This window comes from Sapajus apella, unplaced genomic scaffold (assembly GCF_009761245.1).
Source record: "Sapajus apella isolate SASKATOON/1434 unplaced genomic scaffold, GSC_monkey_1.0 scaffold4, whole genome shotgun sequence".
NCBI lineage: Eukaryota > Metazoa > Chordata > Mammalia > Primates > Cebidae > Sapajus > Sapajus apella.
In genome coordinates, this window is record NW_022436944.1 from 52,259,024 (window position 1) to 52,271,789 (window position 12,766).

Sequence of the window (12,766 nt, forward strand, 5' to 3'; positions counted from 1 at the left end):
ACTATCGTACTCCAGCCTGGGCAACAGAGCAAGACTCTGTCTCTAAAATTAAAAAATAAATAAATAAGAAAAAAATGAACACCTACCTCTAGGTGGAAGGATCATGCGTTATTTTTATTATCTTTCTTTCTTTTGAGACACAGTCCCGCTCTGTCACCCAGGCTGGAGTGGAGTGGTGTGATCACAGCTCACTACAACCTTGAACTCCTGGGCTCAAATGAACCTTCCACCTCAGCCTCCTGAGTAGCTGGGACAACAGACATGTGCCACCACACCAGCTATTTTTTTTTTTAATTGTTTCTGTACAGGCAGAGTCTTGCTGTATTACCCAGGCTGGCCTCAAGCCATGCCCCCGCCTCAGCCTAACAAAGTGCTGGGATTGCAGGCGCGAGCCACTGAGCATGGCTATTTTCACTTTCTTATCTTCTTACTTTTTTTTTCTTTCTCTGGCAAGAAACATGTATTACTTTCGTAATTTAAAAGAGTGATTTCCAATCTTGAGAGGAAGGTGTTTTAGACATAGTTTCTTTTGGTTCTTTTAATCCCATGAAGTATGAAATCTCAGTTTACAGGTCAGGAGGTTCTCATTTGTCCACAACTCCACAGCTTCAAAGGATAGGAACTCAGATACCGTGGCTTTCTTCAGGACCCCTTCTACCATACCTCAACTGCCTTGGCCCTTTTCTCTGGGCTTTAGGCCCTTTTCACAGGTTGTTCTCCTCCCCACTCTACTTAGCAAAATTGTACTCAGATGCCACCTTTTCCACAAAATCTTTCGTGACCTATTTAGCGATTATTTCATACTGACATACTTGGTCTTTACTACTTTGAGTCTTCTCCCCACAGGAGTTTATAAGCTCCTGGAGAGCAGAATCTGAGTCTTAGTCATTCTGTTTGCCCCAGATGACTCAGCAAAGCATTTTAGAAATGACATGTCTCTAATAAATGTTTGGTGAAAAAAAGAATAAAATGGTAATCTGTGGGATCTAATAACCACTCTCCTGATTCTACAAATAATGCAAAGAAGGCCCAGAAAGGTTAGTTCATGGTCACTTTTTTTTTGGGGATCGAGTCTTGCGCTGCCACCCAGGCTGAAGTGCAGTGGCGCGATATAGGCTCACTGCAACCTCTACCTCCTGGGTTCAAACAATTCTCCCTGCCTCAGCCTCTGAAATAGCTAGGATTACTACAGGCGCCCACCACACCTGGCTAATTTTTCTATTTGTAGTAGAAACAGGGTTTCACCATGCTGGCTAGGCCAGTCTCAAACTTCTGACCTCAAGTGATCTGCCTGTCTCAGTCTCCCCAAGTGCCGGAATTATAGGCCTGAGCCACCACGCCTGGCTATGGCAGAGTCCCATGCTGAATTTTGGACTTTGCTTTTCCCATTTCAAGACTCCTTTCTAGTTTATATTTTCTAAGTGCTTTTGCTGACATTCTCTCTCACATGGATTTCACACCAGCTGAATTACTGCTCTACCACCCTATATCTGTGATTTTCCAGTCCTGTTTTCTGCTTTTGACAGTAGCACTGGGGGAAATATTATATGAGTCCTCTTAACAATTCTTAAACCTGTGCTCAAACTATACCTAACTGGAATAACAATGCTACTTTAAGGCTGTTCATCATTTGTTCAACACATAAATTCACTAGGCACCTATTAATGTGCCAAACACCATATCCCATTAACCAGAAACCTCTATTAACTGGCATCTGTGCTTACTGATAAAACTGATGCCAATAATCACCTAACATAGCCAGGCACTGTGGGTCACACCTATAATCCCAGTGATTCAGGAGACTGAGGTGGGAGGGTCACCTTAGCCCAGGAGTTCAGGACCAGCCTGGACAACATAGTAAAACCCTATCTCCAGAAAAATGTAACAGTTTTTTTTTTTTTTTTTTTTTGAGACAGAGTCTTGCTCTGTTGCCCAGGCTGGAGTGCAGTGGTGTGATCTCGGCTAGCTGTAACCTCCCACTCCTGCGCTCAAGTGATTCTCCTGCCTCAACCTCCTGAGTAGCTGGGACTACAGGCATGTGCCACCACACTTGGCTGATTTTGTGTATTTTTAGTAGAGAATGGGTTTCACCGTGTTAGCCAGGATGGTCTCAATCTCCTGACCTTGTGATCCGCCCATCTCAGTCTCCCAAGTGCTGGGATTACAGGCGTGAGCCACGGCACCCAGCAAAATACAACAAAATTTTTTAATTACCCGTCATGGTGGTACATGCCTGGATTCCTAGTTACTCAGGAGGCTGAGGCAGGGGATCACTTGAGCCCAAGAGTTCAAGGCTGCAATGAGTTATGATCATGCCAGTGTACTACAGTCTAGGTGACAAAGCGAGACCCCATCTCTAAAAAAATACAATACAATAAGTAACCTAAAACAGAGGTTCACAAACTTCAGGCCACAGGCCAACACTGGCCCCCTGCCTGCTTTTGTAAATAAAGTTTTATTGAAACAAGGTAGTATCCAGTCAGTTACATATTTTGGAACCACAACAGCAGAACTGAGTAGTTACAGAGACCATATGACTTACAAAGCCTAAACTATTTACAATCTGGCCCTTGACAGAAGAGTTTGCAGATCCTATTATAAGATGCCAATATGCCATCTTAATCTCAAAATACTTTATATTTGGTATATTTTTAGTAGGAGTAACATATAACAAAGAAGTAATAAATAATTTCATGTTAATTATTTGAAAATCATCAAAAAGTCAAGGAACCTTGATGATCTTTAATCCTAGCTCCTCACAAAATCGTTTTAGACTGAACATTCTCATTATTTTAAAACCAATCCTCACACAGAAAACCACACACTCTCTTGCCAGTTACAATTTACTTCTCTGAACAGATCTCTGAATTCCACTGTGTATATCTTAAGGTTTCCTACTTGCAATAACTCAAGTACAATAGTGTTTTATTCCTGAAGGGGAAAAAAAGACTTTCACATATACTTACTGATGATGTTCAGCATTTGCGGGACTTTTTTGGCTACATATTACCATGAACTAATACCTTCAAGGAACAAGATAGCAACTTTACATTTCTTTCCTGGGTGTAATTAAATGACCCACATCTAAATAAACCCAACTTCAATATGCCTTAAAATATTTCTTTAAAAATATTCAATAACTCACAAGATTAAAATAAGAAAATTTACAAAATGTCAGAACAGACAAGGCTTTGGAGATCACCAAATTCAAATAGCCTAATTTACAGTTGAGAAAGATGAGGCTTAAATGACTTGACAAAGGACCAGCTACTTTTTATTAATTCACACTGACTGCAAATCAAAAAGTTATACTGAAGTCCTAGCTATAAAACCAGGCACTGTGCTCAGGACCAGGATTATGTATACCTAGGTCTGTATCATCATTCCTGTTCTAGGTTGTTTCTGAAAATGTAAAGCTTTGTCATAGTCTCAGATTTGGTTTTTACGGTATTTATTTATTTATTATTTGAGACAGGGTCTCACTCTGTCACCCAGGCTGGAGTGCAATGGCACAATCTCAGCTCACTGCAACCTCTGCCTCCAGGGCTCAAGCTGTCCCCCCACCTCAGCCTCCCAAGTAGCTGAGACTCAGCTAATATTTTTATTTTTTGTAGAGACAGAGTTTCAACACATTGCCTAGACTGGTCTCCAACTCCTGAGCTCAAGCTATCCATCCACCCCCCAGCCTCCCAAAGTGCTAGGATTACAGGTGTGGGCCACCGTGCCTGGACTCAGATTTGGTTTTTTAAATAAGAGATTCCAGAGATCACTTTCATTCATGAATGATATATCAGGGCCAAGCATCCTCCTGCCTGCCACCTTCAAACTCCTAACAAAGACAACCACAATCCCTATTTATTTCTTTCCTCCACCAGCACAGCGTGAATGCTGCCATATGTGATGGTAAAATGTCTTTAAGAAGTCTTCAGAGGTATTTTAGAAAGTTGACTCTATATAACCAGTATACAAATCAGTTATTAGCTTCTTCCTCTGATGAAAATCCCAATAGTACTGAAAGAAAAATATTAAATTTCAAGCTTTTATTACCTGATACTAGATGTAACTTTATGAACTATTAAGCTCATAAAAAAGGAAATTTAATCTATTCTAAATATGAAGGAATGAAGGAGGCTGGGACCTCTAAGAACACTCAGTACCAAGCACTGACCCGGTGTAAAAGGAGGGTTAAAAAAACAAAACAAAACAAAAAAAAACATGGCACAATCTCAGCGCAAGTTAAGTATACCAAAAAATGGACAAAACTGCCACTTTTGTTTTACCACAAACAGAATCATCTATGCAATATCTAATGTGCAGAAATAACTGGAGGAAATGTATAAAATGAGAACAAAACTACTGACTCTCTCCTTTACCATGGTAGCGTTTGAAAATAAGTCTTAAAATAATTAAAATAGAATGTGCTTCAATGAGGTCATATGATCTTAAATCCATTTTAGCTTAATAATTCGTAGTAATTTGTTTAAATTAGTAAATTAAAAATGTATTATGTATTTTTCTTTTTTTGCTTTTGGACCCTAATTTATTTTTGCCCTACTAATATCACTTATATAGGCACTAATTCAATTTTTAAAAAGTTCTAATCACAAATATTTTCTAATTCAGTTTAAGTCCGTGACAAACTATCACTTGCCAATATTATCAGTATACAAACATTATCTCATCTGATCCCCCCACAACCCTAGAGGCATGTATTATTATTTCTATAACATCCATTTTAAAGATGAACAAACGGAGGTGTATAGATGTCAAGCAACTTGCTTAAAATCATAGGGCTTGTATGCGATAAGGTGGTGATTCAATCCAGGCTAATCTGCAGTAGGTGCTTTCAATCACATTAAAAACCAGGGTAAAAACTAATTTGTCAACTAGTTCCATGTAACTTTAAAGAACATCAATAATCATATATTCTAGCTTGGCAGCACTCCATCAAAAAAAAGTAATTATTTCTATGTAAACATTCATATGTAACCATGCAGCCTATCAAGTAGCATTTGACTTCTTCGTTTCCTTTCCTGTTTTTAGATGTACATAATGTTTAAAAAAAAAAAAAAAAAAAACTCTGCTATTGAGTCAATACCAAATACCAAAGTTTTTAAACTTAATGATTGTATAAGCCAAACTTCAGTTATCTCACATGTAAGAAAATGGAAGACAGTTTTCCTATAAATGATTCAGGAGCTAAGCCTGCAAAAATGTGAACCTTTGAACTGTTTTCCCCCAGTCCTCTCTCCCTACTACTAGAGTCACTAAAGAAACGGAATACACATCTTGCAGAGAGAACCCAGGAGATACAGAACAATCAGGAGAACTGACACACTGGACCATTTCTCCTTATTAACATCCATTTAGCTGAAGAGGCTTAACTAGAAAGGTGCGTTCTACTGCCCTTTACAAATTTCAGAATTATATGTGACAGTTAAGGCAGCTGCAACACGAGCACATTGTACCCGAGAACGCTGAATCAAGAATATTTATCGCCAGGTCTCAGATCTAGCTTCTCAGTCAATTATACAAAGAGTCAGCTATTAAATATAAATGACATGCCATTTGCGCTGGAGCTTTTGCAAAGAGCCTCCTGGTACCAATTTTTGTGATGAAAAAAAAAAACCTGTCATTTTCTAGATAAACCCTAGGCCACCAGAATCCCTCAGATGAGGGATCGAATTCTGTCCTTCCCAGGGGAGGCTGACAGGGCCACCCAATATCCGGGAATGAGGAGGAGGAACCTGGGGGAGGGCGGGTCCCCGCAGGTCCCGGGTCTAGGGTCTCCGGTTCCCCTTCACCCCAGCCGTCCGCGACAGGTCGGGAGGCGGGGCGGGGCCGGCTGTCCGCACAAAGAGAGCCAGCGAGCTAGCCGGCGGACAAGGTACCCCGGGCCGCTGGGGGCCAGGCGGGGCGGGGCGAGGCGGGGAACACTTACCCAGCAGTAGCACGTTCTTCCCCGCAGGGAGCTTGGAGCGCGAGCGGGTGGAGACCTCGCTGAGGATGCAGGACCTAACGGGGAGCAAGGCGCACCGTGAGGCCGGGGCTGGAGGCCGGAGCCACAGGGCGGGAGGGACTGACCCGGTCTCGGCGCGCCAGGGATGGGGCCGCTAGGAACAGAGTGGTCGGGCCCGGCGCCGAGCTCCAGCGGGCACGGAACCCCGAGGCGTCCGCGCAAGGCCGGGAGAGCCAGCGGGGGCAGAGGGAGGGGTGGGGTCGTTACCAAAGGTTCTGCCCGTCCTCGTCGTCGCCCGCCGCGGCGCCACCGTTGCCCGTCGCTATCTCGTTGGCCAAGGGGCCGCTAGTGTAAGTCGAGCCTAATCCTGGCGGAGAAGAACCGAAGGAGCCGACTCGCCCCACTGCCGCCATCTTAGTCGGGAACCACACCACTCCCGGCAAGACTAAATGTGCGAAGCGACTGAGACGGCAGCGGCGGAGGCGGCGGGAACCCGGATATGGGGCGTTCAGCTCACGGGAGCGGGGCGGGGCCAGCGGGGGCGGGGCGGGGCCCCGGGCTGGGCCGGGACTGAAGGAGCGAGTGAGGACGGACTGCGCGTGCGCGGCTGTCTGGCCAGCGCGGAGGGGCTGCGCGTGCGCGGGCATTGGGGGCAGGTGGCGGGCCGCTCTGCTGCATCTCAAGTCGGCTGATCTCCCGGTTTTGAAGCGCTTTTCTTCCGCTCATCCGCAGCTGGGCTGCAGCAGCGGGGTTGGGTGTGTCAGGTAAACAGTGCCCCCTCCCACCCTTCAGACAGGTCTCCAAACCCCGCAGCCGGCGCGGGATTGCTGCACTGTCATTGCCGGCCCACGCACTGTTCTGGCTGCGAGCGGTCCCCCGCCCACACCGGCGCTTCGCAGGCGCCCAGATAGAAATGGGTCGCCCGGCTGGTAAAGAGGCTGCTCTGCAACCCTGGGCTGGAGTATTGCTGTGATCCCGGATTTCTGGACTTTTGCGTTCTCAAGTGGCGACGTGTTCCTCAACCTGGACCCACATCAGAAGCAGGGTCTCCCAGCCCCTAAGGAGCGGCACGACAAAGTAATTGTTTACCCTGGAAATAGACTGTTATTTTTAAAAAATGTTCTCAGGGCTTGTTTTAATTCTTCTTGATGTTTTTGTATGAGATCCTCCATGTGAGATTTGAAAAGACCCACTACTCGGGTCCTCTAACCGGTCACCAGACATTTATTCCACACGTACCACGTCGAGCACAGTTGGCACTGGGGAATACATGGATGGACCTATCCTACCCCTAAAAGAACTCCTTTTCTATGAGAACTTTACTGGGTAAACGTATTTGAATATCTGAACTCCACGTTAAAAAGAGTCAGTGGTTTTAAGGCTCTACCCTAGTACACCTGGAAAAGCATTTGCTTAAAATTGCCTGGCCTTTGTACATTATCACTTCATATTTGAAAAATCACTTGCTAATATATGGCCTGATCAATGCTGTTATGCTAGTGAGAAAATCCACAGCTAAAGACTATTTGCTCTATATTAGCATTACAGTTAGAAGTCTGGAAGGCTTTGGAAGCTGGCAAATCTGAGTTCAGGTCTAGCTCTACCAGTTTACTGGCTATGTAATCTTAGACAATTTAGTTAGCCTCCGTGAGTCTCAGTTTCCTTATCTGTCAAATGAAGTAAAAGGACCTAGAGTTGTGAAGATTAAACGGGATGATTCACGTAAAATGGCGTAGAATAAACGATTGGCAAATCTTAAGTGTTCACCGCATGTTAATTGTTATCAATGACTTTCTTTACCTTTCAAACCATTAGTATTTGACCAATCTCTAGAAGTGATGGGCCTAAAGAACTTTTGCAGCTAAAACGCTTTGTTTATCGCCCGTAATGCCAGCACTTTGAGAGGTCGAGGCGGGCAGATTGCTTAAGCCCAGGAGTTCGAGATCAGCCTGGGCAACATGGTGAAACCTCGGCTTTACAAAAAAAAGTACAAAAAATTAGCCAGGCGTTGCGGTGTGTGCCTATAGTTCCAGCTACTTGGGAGGTTGAGGTGGGAGGATCACCTGAGCCCAGGAGGTCAAGGCTGCAGTGAACTGCGATCACGCCACTGCAATCTAGCCTTGGTGACAGAGGAAGACCCTGTCACTAAATAAATAAGTAAATAAATAAAATAAAACTTTTGATTTTGTTGTTTATATAGTTAGGAAAGGAACCAGAACCCTGCCCAGTGGCCCTACACGCTCTGTGGCACCAAGCAGGATGGAGACCCCCAGGAGAAGCTGAGTCTTTATGTCACCATTCTAAAGGAGAGCTGTATACTGCTTGGCCCTCCTGAAAGCCAGTTTACTCTGTACTTTATTCTTTCAGTCATCTTCTTCCTCAGAGCATTTTCCCCTCGATTTTGTTTATTTACAGAGTTGTCAGTTCCGCATCATACTTGCTTAGTCTGAGAAGTGTTTGCTTTTATAATAGTGTCAGGCTTCTAACCCCTCATGACTTCCAGATGATCAACTACCCACCTAAGTTTAAGTCAAAGTTGTAATCCTTGTGGTTTTATAATATCCCTATCCAGCATTCCTTCCATTAAGGTGGCTGGCAAAATTGGTGGTTTGTAAATGCCTGCCATGTACCAGGCACTCTGCTTGTTGTGATTTGCAATCCTCATACTTTGTAAGGGTCAGCAAAATCAAGTAACCTACCCCAGGTCACACAGATCAGAAGTTTATGGATAAGCTGAGATTTTTACTATCTAGTCTGTAAAATGACCTAGTCAAATCATGTTAAAATAAATGTCCTGGTAATTTCAGATGCAGTTCTGGTAAATACCCTCTGTGAAAACCTCTACATTACAAAAATAGGGAAGTTATATCTTATGAGGAAGTCTATAAAAGGAATAATTCAGCAGTCCCTTGGAATTTTTGTTGCATAAATGCATTTTATAATTGAGCTATTTTCTATACTATGATTGCTTTTTCTTTTTTGCTCATTTTTTTCTTACATCTAAAAGTAATAACCATCTTATTTTTCATTTGCTTAGATTTCAATGTCTTTAGTTGAATTTCAAATTCCTGTCCCAGCTGTGTAAAACTCCTTGTTAGGTATTCTAACAATTTTACCTTCTTAGAGACACCTTGAAGAACCTTCTGGCCTGCTCCAATCTGAGTTGGTTATTCTGAAACTGAATACACTGCTGCCATCCTGTGATCTTTCACTATTTTTCAGGTGTTTGCCTCAATCTTCTTTCTTCTCGTTTTAGTGGAGGACTTCCTCCAATAATTTTATGAAAAAACGGTACATGGGTAAGTCTTTGGAGACCTGTGTATCCAGTCAAGGTCAACCAGAGGAAAAATGGTATTCTTAAGGGGGTGCTAGAAGAAGGCTTAATGAAGGGACTGTTTACAAAGGTGTGAACAGTGTGAAGAGGTAGGACTAGTAGCAGCAGGAAGCCTTAGGCCTGAAAGGGAGAGAGGAAGGGGTGTTTACTAGAATCTGGAGAGAGATGCAGCTTGTAGGAAAGGGTAGCCCACCAAGATCTATAGTCTTCAGTAAAGGAACACAGTGTCCATCTTTCTTTCTGCTCCAGGGTCTCCTACCAATGCCGCTCTTTGACCAAAGCCAACCAGAAGCCAGAGGGCAGGAGACCCAAGTGAAGCAATCCGTACAGGTCTAGCTCCCTGAGCACAGGTAGGAATAGAGAAGGATCTCGAGAGGCAAACAAGATATCTAGCACACCTCCTATGTTTGAAAATGCATTTAACCTACCCTCACTTAATAATAGTTTGGCTAAGTGTAGAATTCTTGGGTTACAAGCTATCTTCCCTTAGGTGTTTAAGGCCTTGGCCCCCTTGTCTGCTGGACTCTAGTGTTGCCATTGAGAAATCCAAAGCCATTCTGATTTCTAAACCTTTGTTATGTGTTCCTTTTGTTTTTTCCTTATTGAAATCCCTTGTAACTTCCACAGATTCCCACTAACACATCTATCCGCCTTCAGGTATTTGCACTTTCATACTCTTCCCTCCTGCAAAGTATGGAAGAATAATCCATACTGTTGCACTAATGCATTCTCTATGCACTAGAACCCATCTCCTATCCTCAACTCAAGGACGTTATTCCAATAATTCTTCCCTCTTTCTCTATATAATCATTTTTGATCATCACTAGATTATTGCCATTAACATACAGACATACTATTGATTCTCTAATTTGAAAAAAAGAAAAATTTCTCTGAACCCCAGTCCTTCACCAGCTACTACTACATTTCTTTCCTTTTCTTTGAGACAGGGTCTTCCTCTGTCACCCAGGCTGGAGTGCAGTGGTGCAATCTCAGCTCACTGCAACCTCTACCTCCTGGGTTCAAGCAATTCTTCTGCCTCAACCTTCTGAGTAGCTGGGATTACAGGCGCACACCGCCACACCCGGCTACTTTTCGTGTTAGAGATGGGGTTTCACCATGGTGGCCAGGCAGGTCTTGAACTCCTGACGACAAGTGATCTGCCCTCCTTCGCCTTTCAAAGTACTGGGATTACAAGCGTGAGCTACCACACCGGGTCTGTTTCCTTTCTTTAACAGCAAAACTCTTTAAAAGAATTGTCTCTCTAGGCTATCTTAAATTTCCCCTTGTCCTTATGGCTCAATTCAATCAGGCTTTTACCCCCATGACTCTATAGAAACTGCCCTTACCCTTGTCAATGACCCCCTTGTTGCTCAGTACAATGGTACACTGTTTATCCTTGTCTTTCTTGGCCTATCAACGACACAGGATACAGTTGCTTGTTCCTTCTGGATATCCTTCATGTGGCTGCCAGGTCACCATGTTCTCATTGTGTTTTTCCTCCCTTGATAGCTGTTCTTTCCCAGCCTCCTTTTCTTGTTATTCATTTTTTTCTGACTGCTGATGTTGCAGGACCCGGGGACTCAGTCTTTTTTCCTCTTCTCTCTCTGCACTCACTCCCTTGGTGATGTCATCCAGTCTGGCTACTTTAAATTCCATCTATAGGATAAAGACTTCTAAATTTATTGCTCCAGCCCAGAGCTCCATCTGGAACTCCAAGTTAATATAGCCAACAGCCTATTCCACATCTCCACTTCAATGTCTGATAGATAGCTCAAACTCAACATGCCCCAAACTGAACTTCTGTTCTATAGGAACAACATGTCTTCTTCCTATGGCCTTCCCCGTTAGGTCGCCACTCCTTGTTGCCTTGTTGGCTAGGCCCAAAATCTGAGTCATGCTTGGCCTTTCTATTTCTCTCACACCACATGTTGAAACCATGAGAAATCCTATTGTCTCTACCTTCAAAATATACCCACAATCCAACTTATTACTGCACTTCCTCTGACACCCTTTGATTCGAGCTATCATTTCTTGCCTGAAGGACTGTAAAACGCTCTTCAGCATGACATCTAGAGTAATCCTTTAACAATATAGGAGCGAGTGAGGGGGAGTGCGGCGACTCATGCCTGTAATCCCAGCACTTTGGGAGGCCGAGGCAGGCAGATTATGAGGTCAAGAGATTGAGACCATCCTGGCCAACGTGGTGAAACCCATCTCTACTAAAAATATAAAAATTAGTTGGGCGTGGTGGCGCGAGCCTGTAGTCCCAGCTACTTGGGAGGCTGAAGCAGGAGAATTGCTTGAACCCAGGAGGCAAAGGTTGCAGAGAGCCGAGATTGTGCCACGGCACTCCAGCCTGGCAACAGAGCGAGACTCCGTCTCAAAAAAAAGAAAAAAAAAACGAATATAAGTGAGACCACATCACTTCTATGCTCAAAACCCGACAGTGGCTCCTAATTTTACTCGGAGGAAAAGCCAAAGACCTTGCAATGACCCATAAGGCCATGCAGGATCTGGCCCCGCTGTCTCTCTGACCTTCTCCGTTCCACTCTTCCCTTCAGTTTCCCCCTTTCAGCCACATGAGCCCCGCTGCTATTTCTTGAATATGTTATGTGTTCCTTTGCTTTGAGGCCTTGGTTCTAGCTGTTCTTTCTGCTTCGATGGAAGTGAGGAGCTGTCCACGCCAGTGTCCTCCCCCAGGCAGCCTGTTGGCCAACTCCCTCTTCTCCTGCGGTGAGTGTGCTCCGTTCTCAGCTTCTCAGTGAGGTCTGTCCTGACCACTCCATTTAACATTGCAGCCTGGCCCTTCACCTCTGAAATGCCAGATTCTCCTTACCTTGCTGACCTTTTTGCTTTCCATAGCACTTATTACCGTCTAACATAGCATAGGATTTACTTGTTCATTAGAACCCAAGCTCTGTGAGGGCAAAGATCTTTATGATCTTTAGTAATGTACCCCAAGCTCTTAGCACCCGGAACATAGCACGCCTTCTGTAAAGATTTGCTGAAGGTGGCCGGGTGCGGTGGCTCACGCTTGTAATCCCAGCACTTTGGGAGGCCGAGGCGGGTGGATCACGAGGTCAAGAGATTGAGACCATCCTGGTCAACATGGTGAAACCCCGTCTCTACTAAAAATACAAAAATTAGCTGGGCATGGTGGCGCATGCCTGTAGTCCCAGCTACTCGGGAGACTGAGGCAGGAGAATTGCTTGAACACAGGAGACGGAGGTTGCGGTGAGCCGAGATCGCGCCATTGCACTCCAGCCTGGGTAACAAGAGCAAAACTCCGTCTCAAAAAAAAAAAAAAAAAAAAAAGATTTGCTGAAGGTATGAATAAATGAATGAATCTGCTCCTTGTTACCAGTGTTTCAAAATTTCAGAATGGGGGGTGTGTGTGTGGGCGTGTGTGCACGTGCGTGCGTGCGTGTGTGTGTGTGTGTGTGTGTGTGTGTTTAAGAGAAGAGGATAAAAAT

The 12,766-nt window shown here is 44.3% G+C and overlaps 1 protein-coding gene and 1 long non-coding RNA gene across 2 annotated transcripts in view; one reads left to right on the forward strand and one right to left on the reverse strand.

The window, feature by feature from the left end:
• Positions 1 to 6,526, reverse strand: part of DYNC1LI1 (dynein cytoplasmic 1 light intermediate chain 1) — a 45,766-nt gene extending 39,240 nt beyond the window's left edge. Inside the window, exons 1-2 of the mRNA XM_032268660.1 lie at positions 6,227 to 6,526; positions 5,942 to 6,015 (exon numbers count right to left, since the gene is read on the reverse strand). Of these exons, the coding sequence (XP_032124551.1) occupies positions 5,942 to 6,015; positions 6,227 to 6,372 (220 nt within the window). The 5' untranslated portion in view covers positions 6,373 to 6,526. The remainder of the gene's footprint in view (positions 1 to 5,941; positions 6,016 to 6,226) is intronic.
• LOC116543273 lies at positions 5,938 to 7,093 on the forward strand. The gene is made up of 2 exons (XR_004265528.1): positions 5,938 to 6,037; positions 6,752 to 7,093. It is a non-coding gene; the product is annotated as an uncharacterized LOC116543273 (long non-coding RNA).
• Positions 7,094 to 12,766: the final 5,673 nt, after the last annotated feature.